At 66.3% G+C, this 16,529-nt stretch overlaps 2 protein-coding genes across 2 annotated transcripts; one reads left to right on the forward strand and one right to left on the reverse strand.

Annotated features, from left to right (window-relative positions):
• The first annotated feature begins 381 nt into the window (after positions 1–381).
• Positions 382–14,682, forward strand: TRPM5 (transient receptor potential cation channel subfamily M member 5). Its single transcript, XM_019667313.1, has 24 exons — positions 382–498; positions 925–1,105; positions 1,771–1,937; positions 2,667–2,850; positions 3,956–4,020; positions 4,174–4,365; positions 4,677–4,779; positions 6,047–6,165; positions 6,503–6,808; positions 6,870–7,010; positions 7,123–7,219; positions 7,653–7,798; positions 8,207–8,319; positions 8,494–8,586; positions 8,714–8,972; positions 9,214–9,332; positions 9,513–9,645; positions 9,716–9,890; positions 12,196–12,349; positions 12,676–12,857; positions 13,017–13,149; positions 13,670–13,742; positions 14,021–14,087; positions 14,366–14,682. Exons 1-24 carry the CDS (start codon positions 382–384, stop codon positions 14,467–14,469), a joined length of 3,423 nt encoding a protein of 1,140 aa, XP_019522858.1. The 3' UTR covers positions 14,470–14,682.
• Positions 14,683–15,687: 1,005 nt separating this feature from the next.
• TSSC4 (tumor suppressing subtransferable candidate 4) lies at positions 15,688–16,526 on the reverse strand (the record flags this gene model as incomplete). Its single annotated transcript, XM_019667316.1, has 1 exon — positions 15,688–16,526. A coding segment is annotated over one exon (666 nt), but the record flags the coding sequence as incomplete, so codon positions are not given.
• Positions 16,527–16,529: the final 3 nt, after the last annotated feature.

Consider the following 16,529-nt stretch of genomic DNA (forward strand, 5'->3'; position numbering starts at 1 on the left):
GGCCTCCACAGAAGTGGTGACAGGAGTGGCTGGTCTGACGTGCCCGGGGAGGGGTGAGTAGTGGGAGCGGGAGGCAGGCGGAGGGGCCAGGACATGTCCCATCGCGACCCGGGAAGGGGGTCGGGCTGTGTGGGCATGTCTGGCAACTGAAGCAGGAGATTAAGGGGGCTCTGACAGGAGAGGAGGTCATAGTGGGGGGGCTCCAGACAGGGCGGGTTGGTGGGAAGGGCACTGGGGCAGAGAAGCCCTCTCGGTGGCCCCAAATCTCTGCCCGTATGTGGCTGTAGGCGAGGGGCTTCCCTGGTGAGGGCGGCCCTGGCGTCCAGCAGGGAGGGAGGCAGGTTCACCTCTCACGTCCTCTGTCCCTGCAGAGAGGTCCCCATGCAGGAGTCTGGGGGCACCTGTCCTGGCAGCCCCAGGGGTGCTGCCGAGGGGCGGTGGCCGGGCCTGTGCCGCGGCGAGATCGAATTCGGAGGGTCTGGGAAGAAGCGAGGCAGGGTAAGGGGCTGCCCAGCCCACCCCCTCCAGCCCCCGACAAGACTCCACTTGGCCCCCACTCCCCGGGGACTGACTGCCACGCTCTCGCTGGACCCCCAGTGACCCCATTTCCTCTCCTGCCTGCTCACCCCCAGAGCTGCGCACTCAGGGGCCATGTTCAGAGCCCCCACACGGGCAGTGCCCCAGCGTGTCCAGGCCCCTCCTCGGTCCAGCTCTCACCTCTCTCAAGGGGGAAGCGAGGCCCAGCGTGCGGTTGGGACTGCCCAGGTCACAGGGCCGCTCAAGGCAGGACCCGCCCAAGCCCTGGCCCCCGAAGGGCCTCAGGCCTCTGTCCTGCTGCCTGCCCCACGCCCCGTGCCCAGAGCCCACTGCTGTGCCGGTGGCCCCGTCCTGAGGCCTAAGGCTGCCGGCCACCATGCCCCGCAGTTCGTGAAGGTGCCCAGCAGCGTGGCCCCCTCCGCGCTCTTCGACCTCCTGCTGGCCGAATGGCACCTGCCGACCCCCAACCTCGTGGTGTCCCTGGTGGGTGTGGAGCGGCCTTTCGCCATGAAATCCTGGCTGCGGGACGTCCTGCGCAAGGGCCTGGTGAAGGCAGCTCAGAGCACAGGTGAGGCCCCCACAGTCCAGGGCCCTAGGGACCCACAGCCCCCCGAGCGTGGAGCGCCCCAGCCACTGACTCCCGAGGCCTTTCCTGGACGGTGGTCCCCAGGGCAGCCCTCCCTCCGCACGGCCAGCAGTGGGAGCAGCTCCTGGGGGGTGCAGCAGAGGGGCCGAGGGGCCCTGCAGGTCCAGAGCCTCCCCCAACAGGGTCCTGGCCAGCCTGTGGGCAGAGGCGCGGCCCCTCCACTCGGGGTGCCTCTGGGGGTGCTGACTGTTTCTCTGCCCGCTGCCCACGGTGAGCACTCCAGCCAACCAGTGCTGTGGTCAGGGTCACATCACAGGGCTTCTGTTTGGGCCGCTGGGCCTGCAGAAAAGCCAGCACGTGGCCGGGGGCTTTTGAGCTCCGTCAGCGCAGACGTGATTGTGCCATAGAGGAAAGGCCTGCGAGCCGGCCGGGCTGAGGGCTTTGCCATCTGGACAAACCTCCCCGGGTCCTGGCCCCACATGGGCACCTGGACAGCCTGGCCCGCTCTCCTGCGCTGTCCTGGATGGCACCGGTGGGTGCCCCAGGACACGGTGGGTGACCCAGGACACGGCCCCAGGACACGGTGGCTGGGCGGGCTGACTGGGGGGATCTGGGGCCCCGAGCTCAGCGAGCCCCCATGCCTGCAGGCGCCTGGATTCTGACCAGTGCTCTCCGCACGGGCCTCGCCCGGTACGTGGGGCAGGCGGTGCGTGACCACTCGCTGGCCAGCACGTCCATCAAGGCCCGCGTGGTGGCCATCGGCATCGCCTCACTGGGCCGTGTGCTGCACCGTCGGCTTCTGGACGACGCCCAGGTAAGTGTCCGGCTCGGAACGCTGCGGGCATGGGGCAAGGTGGGCCCGGGAGGCAGGAAGGGGTCACAGCCCCAAGTATTACCCACCTCAGGGCAGGAGGGAGGCCGCTGTGGAGGCCACCAGCACGGTCTCACAGGCTGACCACACCCTGCCATCCGCTGACCACTCATTATTGGGCGAACATCTCCCAAGTCCCTCTCGGTGCCAAGTCTGCCGCGGACAAACCAGACTCGGCCCTCGAGGCTCACAGGCTGGAAACAGGTGGTCAGAAGGACTGAGACATGAGGGACAGTGGAAAAAATAGGACTTGGAACCAGAGGAGACGGAGGGGGAGGATGAGAGGGGAGGGGGGCCCAGGGAGCTGTGTGCCCAGCACTCGGCCAGCAGGTGGCAGCATTGCCTAGGGAGCAGCATGGGGAGAGGCGGCCAGGGTTCCAGCCCGCACAGACCTGGGGTGGGAACCTGGGCTCCAAGGACCCAGCCCAGGGCCTGTCTTGGCCACCGAGTGGCCTCTGCTCCACCCCGAGGGTCTATCTAAGGCAGGGCCAGAGGACGCCCTGCAGCCCCTGCTGAGTGGAGCTTCCCACAGCCCTACGTGCTTTTTGGGGGGCCCCTCCTGCCTGTGCCTTCCCCTGGGGCCCCTGGCCAGCAGCCACGCCCTCCCCCGTCAGGGTGGGAACAGGACTGGACAGAGCCCTGCCCGGCCTCACGGTGTGCTTGGGGGCCCAGGAGCACAGCCCTGTCCACTACCCCACGGACAATGGCGGTGGCCAAGGCCCCCTCTGCTCCCTGGACAACAACCACTCCCACTTCATCCTGGTGGAGCCAGGGCCCCCCAGGAAGGGGGACGGGCAGACAGAGCTGTGGCTGAGGCTGGAGAAACACATCTCGGAGCAGAGGACCAGCTATGGGGGTGAGACCCGCTGGGGAGGCCGCCGGGGAACACGGTGGGGAGGGGGCACGGCGTGAGGGCTGGGCTGGAGGGACCGCCAGGTGGGCAGGAAAGGGCATTCCAGGCAGAGGGCACAAGCGTGCCTGAGCCTTAAGACGCGGGCCATTGGACGCCTGGAGGTGGATGGCTGGCCCGGGTGTGGGGACACAACTGGGGGGTGGTAGCTCTGCCAGGAGTAGTTGTGGGTCCGTGTCCACTAGATCTTCCCTGGCCTGAGGCTCTGGCTGGGGGCTCAAGGCTTTGAGAAGAAAATGAGATGAGATTGGCCTGTTTCCCTCCGCCAGCCGTGAGGCGTGCTGCCACCAGGGGGCAGTGTTGCCCGGAGAATGGGCACTGCTGTGAGGGGTTCGAAACCAGGATTCGCTCAAAAAGACTAATGTGTAACTAATACTTACCAACAAAATATAGAATTGCTTATGTTCTTTACCTACAATATGAAGTATTTAGCAACTAAGCGCTCTTTAAAAATGAAAACACAACCCAAGCTATGTTTAAACCGTCACACGTAGGTGCAATGTCTACGCTCTGGGTGGCCGGAGCCCGGCTGGCCCACACACCCCGGTGTGTGCTCGCCATCAATCAGGGGGCACCTTTGGGAGCTAGAGGGCCTCCCTCCCCGCAGGCGCGGCAGGTCCAGGAGTCTCGGGAGGAGTCTCATGTCGGGTTCACGTTTAGGGGAGAAACCTTTAGCTCTCTCATCAGCATTGTCAGACCTTCTGCCGTGATGGGGACAGTGGCTGGGCACTTGGAATGTGGCCGGTGAGGCCAGGAACCAAATCCGAATGTTTAACTACTTACATTACTTTAAGTAGCCACACGAGCAGCGACTTTGGACAGTGGGTGTGGGATTGGTGTCTTTGTTCCCGAACGACAGGGCCTGTGATACATGGCCCCTGGCTTTCAGCCTGGAGACACCACTTCACTAGAAAAAGCCTCTTGGCCAGTGTTTGCCCAGAAATGTGGCGGATTGATGGTCCGAGGCCTGGGTGCTCACCCCACGGAAAGGGTCCCAGGCTCCCCACGCGCCCCAGGCACCTGGGGGACCTCACTGGTGCTCTGTCCCCAGGTACCAGCAGCATTGAGATCCCCGTCCTCTGTCTGCTGGTCAACGGCAACCCCAGCACCCTGGAGGTAGGTGGGGAGAGGTGAGGGCTTGGCAGGGGCCCCCTGGCCAGCGGGGGCCCCCTATAGGGTCCTCCCCACCTGGGACGGGGAGTGGAAGGGAGGGCTGGGAGCACCGGGGGCAGCTGATCTGGGGTCCGCTGTCCCCTCCCTGCTGCCCAGAGGATCTCCAGGGCTGTGGAGCACGAGGCCCCGTGGCTGATCCTGGCAGGCTCGGGGGGCGTCGCCGACGTGCTGGCTGCCCTCATGAGCCAGCCCCACCTCCTGGGGCCCCAGGTGGCCGAGAAGCAGTTTAAGGAGAAGTTCCCCAGCGAGCATTTCTCCTGGGAGGACATCCTGCACTGGACAGAGCTGGTAGGCACCCTCCAGAGAACAGAGAAGACCAGTCAGGAAGGCGACCCCTTCTCCCCACTCTGTACCCCATTCCTGGGCGGGGCTGGCCCTGGGGGAGCCTGTGTCCCCTTCCCACCCAGACAGCCCCGCCCCTCTTGCTGCAAAGCCCCCGTGCTCGCTCCTGCTTTGGGCCCTCGTGAATGGGGGTCCTTGGAGCCAGCCCCCAGTCTGCAGTGGTATTGCCCTAGGCCCAGGGGGCGGTGGGCGCACAGGGCAGGCTGGCGCTCAGCCTGTGCCTCCGTCCCCTCCGGGCCTGCGTCCTGGCGTCCCAGCTGCAGAACATCGCCTGCCATTCCCACCTGCTCACGGTGCATGACTTCGAGCAGGAGGGCTCCGAGGAGCTGGACACCGTCATCCTCAAGGCCCTGGTCAAAGGTGAGGGCCTGATGGAGCGGGGAGGGCAGCGCACAGCTGGGGGGCCGACTGCTGCCCACCCCACAGCCCAGGGCCCTGCTGCTGGCGGGGCGGCCACCCACACCCTGCCCGGTCCTGGCCTCGGCCTCCAGGGGCCTGCACCCAGGCAGGGTCACCACCAGGTAGGAGGCAGCAGCTGGGACGGCATTGCTCTGACGTGTGTGTGTGTGTGTGTGTGTGTGTGTGTGACTCCGCACTCGCTCCAGCAGCACATATGACACAGCTGGGGTGATGCAGAGATGGCCATGGTGTCTGGACACAGATACATGAAGCCGTCTGTATTTGACAAGTTTCATGTTAGCTATTTTACCACAATTTCAAATGCTATTTAAAGTGTTCAGTTCAGTAGTTTTTAGTTCTTTCACAAGGTTGTGCAACCACAACTAGAAATTCCAGAACATTCTCCACCCCCAAAAGAAACCTGGCGCCCGCTGGTCTCTCCCCATACTGCCCCAGACCCCGGCAGCCACCCATCTACTGCCTGTCTCTGTGGATTTGCCCATTTGGGGCATTTCCAATCGATGCGATCATACAGCTTGTGGCCTTTGGTGTCCGGCTTCTCTCACTGAGCAGCAAGTCTTCAAGGTCCATCCGCACGGCATGTGAGAGCATCACCTCTGTTTTTATTAAACTTTATTGGGGAACAGTGTGTTTTTCCAGGACCCATCAGCTCCAAGTCAAGTTGTCCTTCAATCTTAGTTGTGGAGGGCGCAGCTCAGCTCCAAGTCCAGTCACTGCTTTCAATCCAGTTGTGGGGGGCGCAGCCCACCATCCCATGCGGGAATCAAACTGGCAACCTTGCTGTTAAGAGCACGCGCTCTCAGCAGCTGAGCCACCCGGCCGCCCCGTCACCCCTTTTAAGGCCCGGCTTTACTCCACCGTGCGGAAGACTGCATGTTGTTTCCCGTCGATGGAACAAGCTGTCTCCATTTTTTGGCTCCATGGGCTTTTCTTGGAGAGCACATGCCATGGGGCTGGCTGCTGGCAGGCCGACACGGGGGAGAGGAAGGCCAGCCGCTGTGCCCACCTGTCCCGTCGGGGTTCTGGGGCACCGAGGGCTGGCGTTTTGGCCGGCTGGGGCTGCAAGCATTGGTCCCGGGGGACTGGTGATGGTGTGTGCCTCTCGCCGTTATTCAGAGGGTGCAGACCAGGGCACGCTGGGTACTTGACAGAGCCGCCTGAGGGCCCCTGGGTTTGTCCTCATCCCCTCTGCCTGCTCTGCCTGCAGCCTGCAAGAGCCACAGCCAGGAGGCACAGGACTACCTGGACGAGCTCAAGCTGGCGGTGGCCTGGGACCGCGTGGATATCGCCAAGAGTGAAATCTTTAACGGGGACGTCGAGTGGAAGGTACCCTGCCCACCCCTGGGCACCCTGAGCCCTGTTTCTGGTCCACAGAGAGAGCAGGCAGTGTCCCAAGGGCCCCTGGCTGGGTCCGTTGTCTCCCCGGGGTCGCTGAGGGGGACTGAGGGTGGGGAGCGCATCAGTTATCACTCCCACAAGCAGGCTAGGGACTATCACATGCTCCATCGGTGGCCCTGAGCTCTGCCCACCTGTGTCCGCTCTGCCAAGAGTGACAGGCTGGGGGACCGGGAGCGGGCGTCTGCCGAGGGGCCCTGTGCCTGGCGGGCTCCCACTCACTCTCCCCGTCACCTTCCATCCCGGGCATGTCCCTGCGGCTGCCCAGTCCTGCGACCTGGAGGAGGTGATGATGGACGCGCTGGTGAGCAACAAGCCCGAGTTCGTGCGTCTCTTTGTGGACCACGGCGCCAATGTGGCCGACTTCCTGACGTACGGGCGGCTGCAGCAGCTGTACCGCGCCGTGCCCCCCAAGAGCCCACTCTTCGAGCTGCTGCAGCGCAAACATGAGGAGGGCTGGCTGGCACTGCAGGCCCGGGGGCCGCCCGCGGGGCCGCCCGCCTTCTCCCTGCACGAGGTCTCCCGCGTGCTCAAGGACTTCCTGCACGACGCCTGCCGCGGGCTCTACCAGGCGGTAAGCCAGGTCAGGGGGATGGGCGGGGGCCACGCCAGAGGCTGACATCCCTGTCCTCCAGGAGAGGGGCCTGGCCAGGCGGCCCACTGCCCAGAAGTGGCAGCTGGACCTGAGCCAGAAGAGCGAGAACCCGTGGAGGGACCTGTTCCTGTGGGCCGTGCTGCAGAACCGGCACGAGATGGCCAGCTACTTCTGGGCCATGGTGAGTGGCGGCTGTGGCAGCCACGCTCTGCTGAGCCTGGCCTCCCCAGGTCAGGCCCCCAGGGAGGGTGGGGGCGTTGGGCCACCTCCTTAGACCCGTCTCCGTCTCCAAGGGCCAGGAGGGTGTGGCAACCGCTCTGGCCGCCTGCAAGATCCTCAGAGAGATGGCACACCTGGAAACGGAGGCCAAGTATGAGCGGCTGGCTCTGGGTGAGCCCCGGGCCTGGCGTCTGGCCCACCCGTGCGGTGGAGGCGACCTCGGGGACCCTTCTAGGCCTGTGAGCTCCTCCCAGGGGGAGGTGGCCCTAATGTCCTAACCCTAATGAAGGGACAGATGGGCACAGCGATGACAACACAGCCCCACACCTTGGCACATGCTGGGCCCTATAGTGGGGGCTGGGGACACTTAGGGGTGACTGCTGCTCCCATGGTCCTGCCGGGCTGACAGGGGCGGGAGGGCCCTGGGCGGCCAGGCAGGGACAATCAGCATCCAGTGCATGCAGGCCTGGCAGAGACGGCCCCCTGGGAGGTGGGCGCAGGGCAGAGTGGCCCATCCTGCAGGGTCCAAGTCGGACGGAGGTGGCTGGAGGGCGGGGCCGGCACTGGGCGCCAGCGTCCGGTCCAGTGTCTGGTCCCCGGGCAGGCCTCTTCTCCGAGTGCTACAGCAACAGCGAGGACCGCGCCTTTGCCCTGCTGGTGCGCAGGAACCGTTGCTGGAGCAGGACCACCTGCCTGCACCTGGCCACCGAGGCCGACACCAAGGCCTTCTTTGCCCACGATGGGGTGCAGGTGAGCAGCCGGCCTCGGGGGGGGGGCTGCGGGCAGGCAGTGGGTGCCCGGCTGACCGCCCCCTCCCTCAGCCAGCAGTGCCTCCCTTCGCTCCCCATGTCCCAGCAATGTGGGGGGGCAGGGGGCACAGGAAGGGGGTGTTTCTGTTCCTGGAAGGCACCTGCCAACTTGCTCTGCCGGCCACTCGCCCGCTCGCCTCATGACCAGCCCTGTCTCCACCTCAGTGGAGGTGCCACGTCCTCAGGTCCCGGACCCCAAGCCCGGCCTTCTGGCAGTGAAGGTTCTTGCCCACCAGGATGGGGGACCCAGGCAGCTGAGTCCTGAAAGGCATGCCTGCCTGACACAGGGCACAGCGCGGGCAGAGGGGTGGCGGCGGGAGAGAGGCCAGGACCTGTGCTTCCATTTCAGGCCTTCCTGACTAAGATCTGGTGGGGGGACATGGCCTCGGACACGCCCATCCTGCGGCTGCTGGGCGCCTTCCTGTGCCCTGCCCTCCTCTACACCAACCTCATCACCTTCAGGTCCGTGGGGGCGGCACCCGGCTTGCCAGGGCCCCTGGGGGCCCCGCTGTGCATGGCATCTGCCTGTACCCTCCTCGGTGCATCCTGAACTTCCTTGCTGGCGGCATGTTTGGGGCCAAGCGGGCACTTCCAAGGGTCCCACCCAGGGTCCCTGAGGGTCCCTGGTGCTTGCAGTGAGGAGGCCCCACTGAGGACAGGCCTGGAGGACCTGCAGGAGCTGGACAGCCTGGACACGGAGACGAGCCTGCTCTGCAGCCCAGGCAGCGGGTGAGGACCCGGAGGAGGGGTCTGGCGGGCGACAGCAGGAGGCTGGACTCCCGTGAGCAGAGGCGAGGCTCCTGTGGGGCACCTGGACACTGCCTCACCGCTGGCCGTGGCCTCCTTTGTGGTGCAGGGAGGAAGAGCCGGCAGAAGCACCGAGGACTCATGGCAGCCGAGGCCCACGTGTGGCCTTCCTGCTCACACGCTGGCGGAAGTTCTGGGGTGCGCCTGTGACCGTGTTCCTGGGGAACGTGGTCATGTACTTTGCGTTCCTCTTCCTGTTCACCTATGTCCTGCTGGTAGACTTCAGGCCACCTCCCCAGGGGCCATCGGGGCCTGAGGTCACCCTCTACTTCTGGGTCTTTACACTGGTGCTGGAGGAGATCCGGCAGGTAAGTGGTGGACCCAGTCCACTGAGCCCCGATCCCAGCTCCAGATTGAGCCCTGATCCCAGTTCCACTGAGCCCCGATCCCAGCTCCAGCCTGAGCCCCGATCCCTGCTCAAGACTGAGCCCTGATCCCTGCTCCAGGCTGAGCCCCGATCCCTGCTGATCCCAGCCTGGTCTGGCCAGGCCGCCTGCAGCGAGGTGGGGGCCCAGGAAGCTGTCAGTGAACTGTCTGGTCCTCTGCCAGGGCTTCTTCACAGATGAGGACACACACCTGGTGAAGAAGTTCACGCTCTACATGGAGGACAACTGGAACAAGTGTGACATGGTGGCCATCTTCCTGTTTATTGTCGGCGTCACCTGCAGGTCTGTGGGGCCCAGCGGCCTTGCAGGGGCAGCCCCAGGTGGGTTGGGGGACAGGCCGCCTTCAGGATGGGGCCGCTCAGGGCCTCAGGAATGCCGCGTGTCCCTGGCACCTGCGCTGTGGTCCTGGGGAGCCCCTTATGCTCCCGGCACCAGCAGCCGTCAGCCCGCTGTCCCCCACAGGATGCTGCCCTCGGTGTTCGAGGCGGGCCGCACGGTGCTCGCCGTGGACTTCATGGTGTTCACACTCCGCCTCATCCACATCTTCGCCATCCATAAGCAGCTGGGCCCCAAGATCATCATCGTGGAGAGGATGGTGAGCCCCCCACAGACCGGGGCCCACCCCCCAGCCAGGCGGCCACTGATGCCCCTCCCCTGCCCCCCAGATGAAGGACGTCTTCTTCTTCCTCTTCTTCCTGAGCGTGTGGCTCGTGGCCTACGGCGTGACCACCCAGGCGCTGCTGCACCCCCACGACGGCCGCCCCGAGTGGGTCTTCCGCCGCGTGCTCTACCGGCCCTACCTGCAGATCTTCGGGCAGATCCCACTGGACGAGATAGATGGTCAGCGTCAGCACCAGCCTGGTGGGGGGCGAGGGCGCCTCAGGCCCCGCTGCGATGGGGCCTCCTGGGCTGCAGTCACACTGTGTCCAGTTTCCCAAGGTTCCTTCTGTAGGACCCTGGACATGTGCCCTCGCCAGGGGCCCTTTGGGGTCACGCGAGACCCTGGCCGGGAACTGGCTGAGGGGGTAATCCCCGAGCCCAGACACCAGCCACCAGCCCCTGCACACCTGCACAGGGCCAGGCCCACGGACCCCCACCCTGCCTCGGGCCTCGGGCTGGGCTGCAGTGAGAAGGGGGTGTGGGACCCCTAGAGGAGGTGAGCCATCAACCAGGGGCCAGTGTGAGGGGTCCGGGGTACCAGCCCCTACGGGGCACTCCTGGGCACAGAGCGGGGGTGGGGGTGGAGGGGCCAGGACAGTCACTGGCACACTGTCGCTGAGGCCTGACCCTGACCTTCGCAGCTAATGGGGCAAGAACTCGCAGTAAATATTTGTCAAGGGGGATGACGCGCAAATCGGAGCAATCAGGGGAGCAGCTGGGAGCGCTGCGCCGTCATGGAAGAAAGCGCCTCCTAACTGGGGCGTTCCTCGAGGCCCATTTCCTCGGGCTGTTTTCTTAGTCCTCCCCCCCCCACGGTCCCTTCTGCATGTTTGCTCAACCACAGGCCATTAGCTCAACCAGGCCTTGCCACCCTCAGCATAGGGCCCCTGCTGGGGGACGGTGCCATGACCCCCACACTGCCCCAGTCCCACAGGGTCCCTCGGGCAGGAAGGGAATGAGGTGGCGCCTCTAGTTCCGGGTGGGGGGCTCACACCGGTCCCAGTGACCACATCTGTGGCCCAGCCAGCGCCAGCCACAGGCTGGTATGGGGAATAGAGGTACGGTATGGGGGTCACCTGGGGAGGGCAGGGGGGTCCAGACTTGCCCGAGGGGGTCCAGACCCTGAGGGCTGCCCTAAAGGCAGGAAGCGCCACAGTGACCAGGGCCGGGCTGGAGCCAGCTCACTGAGGTTGGCCTCTCGGGGCTAAACCCTGGCCGTGCACTGCGAGCCCACCATGCTGCAGGGCGGAGAATTCACCAATGTGCTGGCAGAGGGGGAAACGGGTTCACGCAGCCCCCAGCCTGCGGGTCCTGGGCCCAGGACAGCCGCCCTGCCCTCCCTGTGCCGACCGGAGCCCCAGGCTGAGCCATGATGGCAGACCCCTTCCCTGAGCTCCGGGCTCCAGGGACAATTGAATTTCCAACCCAGCCTGGTGGCACCTCGTGAGTCACAGGAGGCTCGGGCGTCTCATTATCATAGAGCCACTTCTATAGGGCAGGTTTACAGTTTCACGAACATGCTGTCCAGACACACCTCTTGGGTACCTGAGCAGAGAGAGCCGAGGGTCGGAGGGTCGGGGAGGTCGCAGCGTGCCTGCCCCCACCCCCATCCCTGCACACTCAGGAGCTGGGAGCAATGAGAGGGAGGCGCCCAGTGAGGGAGACAGGGACACGCGCAAACAGGCCCTGCCAGCCCAGCACGCATGCACGGAGGTGGGGACGCGGGTACACACAGGGGGACAGAGACCCCAGTGCCACTCGGACTCAGTTGGAGCCCGAAGACAGTGCCGCGTGCAGACGTGTGCCCGCATCTGCTCCGGCACACACACGTCCTCCTGAAGGTGCCCTGAGCACCCAGGGCCACCAGGGGCTGAGCACTCACCCCGCGGCCATCTGCTCCTCCCACCCGCACCGCCTCCAGTCCTGGGCTGCGGTCTGCAGGGCCCTGTAGGGGCAGAAGCACGCCCGGGAGGGAGGAGCCGTCTTCCTCAGGGCGCCCCTGTGCAGGGCGGGGGGTGGGGGGCCCTGTGACAGGCATTGTTATAAACGCCCTGAGAAGTCCTGCATGAAAGACGCCGGCTACCCTTGCCGTGAGACCAGCTCTCCCCACGCAGGAGTGGAGCAGAGCTTTGGGGGGTGGAGGAGTGAGGGGGCAGCGCTGATCCGCCCAGCAACCAGCAGAAACCTGGGCCTCTGCCCCAGCCCCAGAGCCTGTGGCCCTGGCTGTGACTGCAGCCTGGCAGAGGTGGGGAGGTGGCCCAGTGCCACCAGGCTGACCATCCACCTGGGTTGCCTCAGGCTGGAGTGTCACATGTCGGGGACTTGCAGCACTGAAACCAGACAGTCCTCAGAAACCCGGGGTAGTTGGTCGCCTGGCCAGGGCCCTCCATCCCGGGGTGGCCTCGGGCCTAGGAGGCGGCCGCGGCTGCCTGAGGGCCCTGCCCCGCTGCCCACGCCGCCCCCACAGCGCCCGCTCGCCCTCCAGAGGCCCGCGTGAACTGCTCGGCACACACGCGGCTGCGGGAGGACTCGCGCTCCTGCCCCAACCTCTACGCCAACTGGCTGGTCATCCTGCTGCTGGCCGCCTTCCTGCTGGTCACCAACGTGCTGCTCATGAACCTGCTCATCGCCATGCTCAGGTGCCCCGCCCGTCCGTCTGCAGGTGGCTGCTGACCCCAGCTCCGGCCCACCAGGCCTGGATGTAGGGGTCACCCCCGACATGGGGGTGCAGGCAGGGCGGGCACCTGGGAGGTGGTGGGCGCCTCCCCTAGTCCCTGCCCCCCCAGCCCCCCCAGCCCCCAGGGAGCAGGGCCGGGGTCTGCGGAGGCTGAGGGCTTGTCCAGGAGCGCAGAGGGGCAGTGGAAGCCCCCAGATGCTGAGCCCCCTCTAGATACCCCCCAGGGGCAACCGGGGGGGCGGGTGCGTTTCTGAGTGGGCCCGCCCCCACACGCCCCGCCCCCCACAGCTACACCTTCCAGGTGGTGCAGGGCAACGCGGACATGTTCTGGAAGTTTCAGCGCTACCACCTCATCGTGGAGTACCACGAGCGCCCGGCCCTGGCGCCGCCCTTCATCCTCTTCAGCCACCTGGGCCTGGTGCTCAGGAGGGTCCTCCGAAAGGGGGCCGGGCAGAAGCGGGCGCACCTGGGTGAGGCCCCCGGGCTGGACGTGGCGAGGCCAGCAGCACAGCAGCCTGGGGAAGGGGCAACACGGCCAGTGGGCAGCCAGGAGGGGCCCCAGGCCCCGGGATGGGCTGTGCGGTGCTGCCCTGGGCCCTGTCAAGCCGGTGGCTGCCCTGCCTTCCCAGAGAGAGACCTGCCGGAGCCCCTGGACCAGAAGATGGTCACCTGGGAGGCGGTTCAGAAGGAGAACTACCTGAGCAAACTGGAAAAGCAGAAGAGGGAGAGCGAGGAGGAGGTGCTGCGGAAAACTGGCCACAGGTGCGGGGGCTGGGCTGTCACCCCCAGGCTGTCACTGTCACCGTGACTGTCAGCCTGCCTCCACGCTGGATGTGGCCCTCTCGTGCCAGCCAGGATCTGAGCTGGGGAAACTGAGGCTGAGAGGGACACAGCACCCGGCCTCCTGACCCCAAACAGGGCTCTGGGGGGCCTTGCCTGCCCTGCCTTTGGGGACCAGGGACCAATGTGCATGGTGTCCTCCCTGCTCTGGGGTCTCTGAGTGGAACCCCACCTTCCTCCATCTCCTGGGTGCCCCACACCTGCAGGCAGAACAGTCCCCCCTCTGGAGGGTGCCCAGCCCCCACCACGCACGCAGGGAGGACCTGGGAGTCCTGTGTGCCCAGACCTGGGGGCTTGGGGAAAGGGCCAGGGCACCCCGGACTCGGGCACCCAGAGAGGCCTGTGACCCCAAGCCCTCCCAGGGGGCGGGGACGAGGGGGGAGAGGAGCCCCAGTGCAGGGCGCCCTGTGGCCATCAGCCTGCTGCCCACCTGCCCTCACAGGGTGGACTTCATAGCCAAGCACCTTGCGGGGCTGAGAGAACAGGAGAAGCGCATCCGAGGTCTGGAGTCCCAGGTAGGCGGCCGTGCCCCCAAGTCCACACAGCGGGTGGGGCCGGGCCGGAGGGCTGGGTTTGGATGGCTCTCATCCTGGCCCCACCTCAGTCACTTGAGACGAGTGCCCTCCCTCGAGGGGGTCCTGCACTAGCCCCTCCACTGTCCACTCCACACACAGCTGGGGCCTCGCCCTCCAGCCCCGTCCTTCCCAGCAGCCAGCGGGAGGCCCTGGGCCGCGAGGGCGCCTGAGCTTAGGGCTCGGCCCGGGACTGCCCTGGACGCCTGTCCCTTTGGCAGGTCAACTACTGCACCGTGCTCCTGTCCTCCATGGTCGACACGCTGGCCCAGGGCAGCGCCTGCCGCCGTGAGTGTCTGAGGAGGGACACAGGGCCCTGTACTGGGAGGGTCGGACGGCCCAGGCGTCTGATGGCCCTTGGCCGGCCAGTCTTTAAGGTGGAGCAGATACCCTCTGCCAAGCCTGCCGACAGCCAGGCATGAGAGCATGGCCTTGAGGGCCCTACCGGGCTGCTGCCCTCCCCATCGGAGCCACCACGTCCCACGCTCACTTCTGGGTGGCTCTTTTCCTCCCCTGGGCCTGCCCCACTGGGCGCCCAGCAGCTGACGGGCTTTCTTCCCCACCAGACTCGTGCAACTTTGGCAGCGGGAACCGGCAGCCCCCCGACCACGGAGGCGGCCCGGGTAGCAGGGAGCACCCAGAGGCTGCCCCGCTGGCCTCGGAGACCTGAGCCGCCTGGACTGTCAGCACCTGGGGCCCACGTCTCCCAGAGCCCTGGGCCTGGCCCTCTGGCCCCACCGGGGTGGCCTCCCTGGGCCTGGGAGCTTAGCAGGCCCTCTCCCCATGGCTGGAGCCTCAAAACCAGCCAGCCTGGGCCAGGACAGCAAACACCTGAGAGCACCTGTCGGAGGCACCTCCCCGCAGGGTGGGGGGGGAAGTCTTGTGGCCACACCTGTCTCCTACCCAACCTGTGTATTCCAAGAGACCAATCGGGTTTTGCAATGTTGGTGGTTCTTTTCTGCCTCTTAAGACCTGGGGCTGGGGTTCCCTGCACGGGCAGGTTCCCATCCGGCATCCCACCAGCACAGCGAGCGCTGGGCCATGACTAGCCCGGGCAGCAGCCCCCAAACTGCTCTATCTCAGGTGGAGCCTAGGAAGCACACCCACACCTGGGCTACAGCCCCAGGCAGATCGAAGTGGGCCCCGGGGAGTGGTGGGGAGGCACTTAGGACCAAGTTAGTAAAGCACGCGGGCTGGGATTGGGGTCCAGGCTCCTGTGCTCCCCAGCTGGGCCGAGTGGCCAACCAGGGAAGCCCCTCCTTCCCTTGGGGCCCCAAGCCCAGGGGTAGGGGCGGAACTGCAGGCTGGCCGCCCCCTTCCCCCCAGTCACGGGAGAGCAGGGACTGCTCCCTGCTGCCTTCCCAGCACCCTGAGGGGACCACCCCCTCCCCGCCTTTGGGCTCGCTGCACCCGCAATGCCCCTGCACAAAACTCAGCAGCCCAAGCAACGTGGTCCCAGGACACATGGCCTGGGTGGGACGGAGCTGAGGGGCAACACTGGCCAGGGCCGGGGAGAGCCCGTGTGCCTCCACCCACGCTCACAGTCTAGCCTCTCACACCAAGTTCATCAACTGCCTCACCCCAGCCCCATGGTCCGCAGGGTTCTGGGGCACCAGCTGCACACCTGAGGCTGTGAGCCCGTCTGGATGAGCCGGGGCCTTCTCCACCTCAGCTCTGGACTGGGGGCGGGGGGTGACCTCAGTCTCTGTGGGAAGCTCTGCTGCCGATGAAAGCAGGCGGAGCTTTAAAAACGCTCCAAGCCCCCGACCGACACGAAGTCGGGGAGGCCCAAGTGTGGGAACGAACGATCGGGTAGGCTGGAGGGCAGGGAAGGTCCCAGCCACACTGGCTCTGGCGAGATGGGGTTCACAGAGACACGGAGCCTGAGGAATACTCAACACCTTTACTGTTCCCCACGGGTACCCAGTGTGCCCCTCCGTGGCAGCCACGGTCTCTGCTCAAGACCACCGCCTGAGCCCCAGCCAGGGCCGCTGGTGCCACCTCCAGGCAGCCCACCAAGGGGCTGGGGCACCTCCAGTCCTGGGCAGGCTCTCCGGTCGGTCAGACGTCGGCACCCGGGACCTCCGGGCTGCTGCTCTTGCTCCGGAAGTGGTCTCGGCTGCGTTTCCTGCTGCCGTGGAAGCCGACGGTCTCCACCACCGAGGGGCCTGCTGCTGACCCGCTGCGGACGGCCCCCTCGGGCGCGCCCACCTCCTGCAGGCCCCCCCACGGGCTGCCCCGCTCCTCAGCCTCTGGGCTCCCGGGCCCGGCCAGGTGGGCCAGCTCCACAGGCCCCTCGGCCCCGCCAGGCCCTCCCGCCTTCCTCAGGCCCCTCTTCCTCTCGGGTCTGGCCTCGCCGGCTCGGGCAGGTTTGGTGAAGATGACTCTGCCCTCCCCGCAGCTGGAGGGGTCCTGGTTGAAGGAGGGCACGTAGCCGCCGGGGGCGGCCAGGCCCCGGGAGCCCAGGAAGGCCAGGGCGGCGGCCTGGTTGCTGTGCTCACTGGCCTCGGCCACGTCCTCCAGGCTGTACTTGGTCCAGCGCTCGGGGTGGGCCACATAGTCGGGGACGGGGGGCGCCCTCTGGGAGACAGGGCTCTGACTGGCCCTGCCACGGCCCTCTGCTGGAGGCTGGCTTGAGGGCGCCAGGGGCCGCTTGAAGCCCCCACTGTGCCCTATGCCAGTGTGGACCACAGAGGGTGGAGCCCGCCCGGCTGCCCCCTCCAGGCAGTC

This window comes from Hipposideros armiger, unplaced genomic scaffold (genome assembly GCF_001890085.2).
Source record: "Hipposideros armiger isolate ML-2016 unplaced genomic scaffold, ASM189008v1 scaffold_494, whole genome shotgun sequence".
In the NCBI taxonomy this organism is placed as follows: Eukaryota; Metazoa; Chordata; class Mammalia; order Chiroptera; family Hipposideridae; genus Hipposideros; species Hipposideros armiger.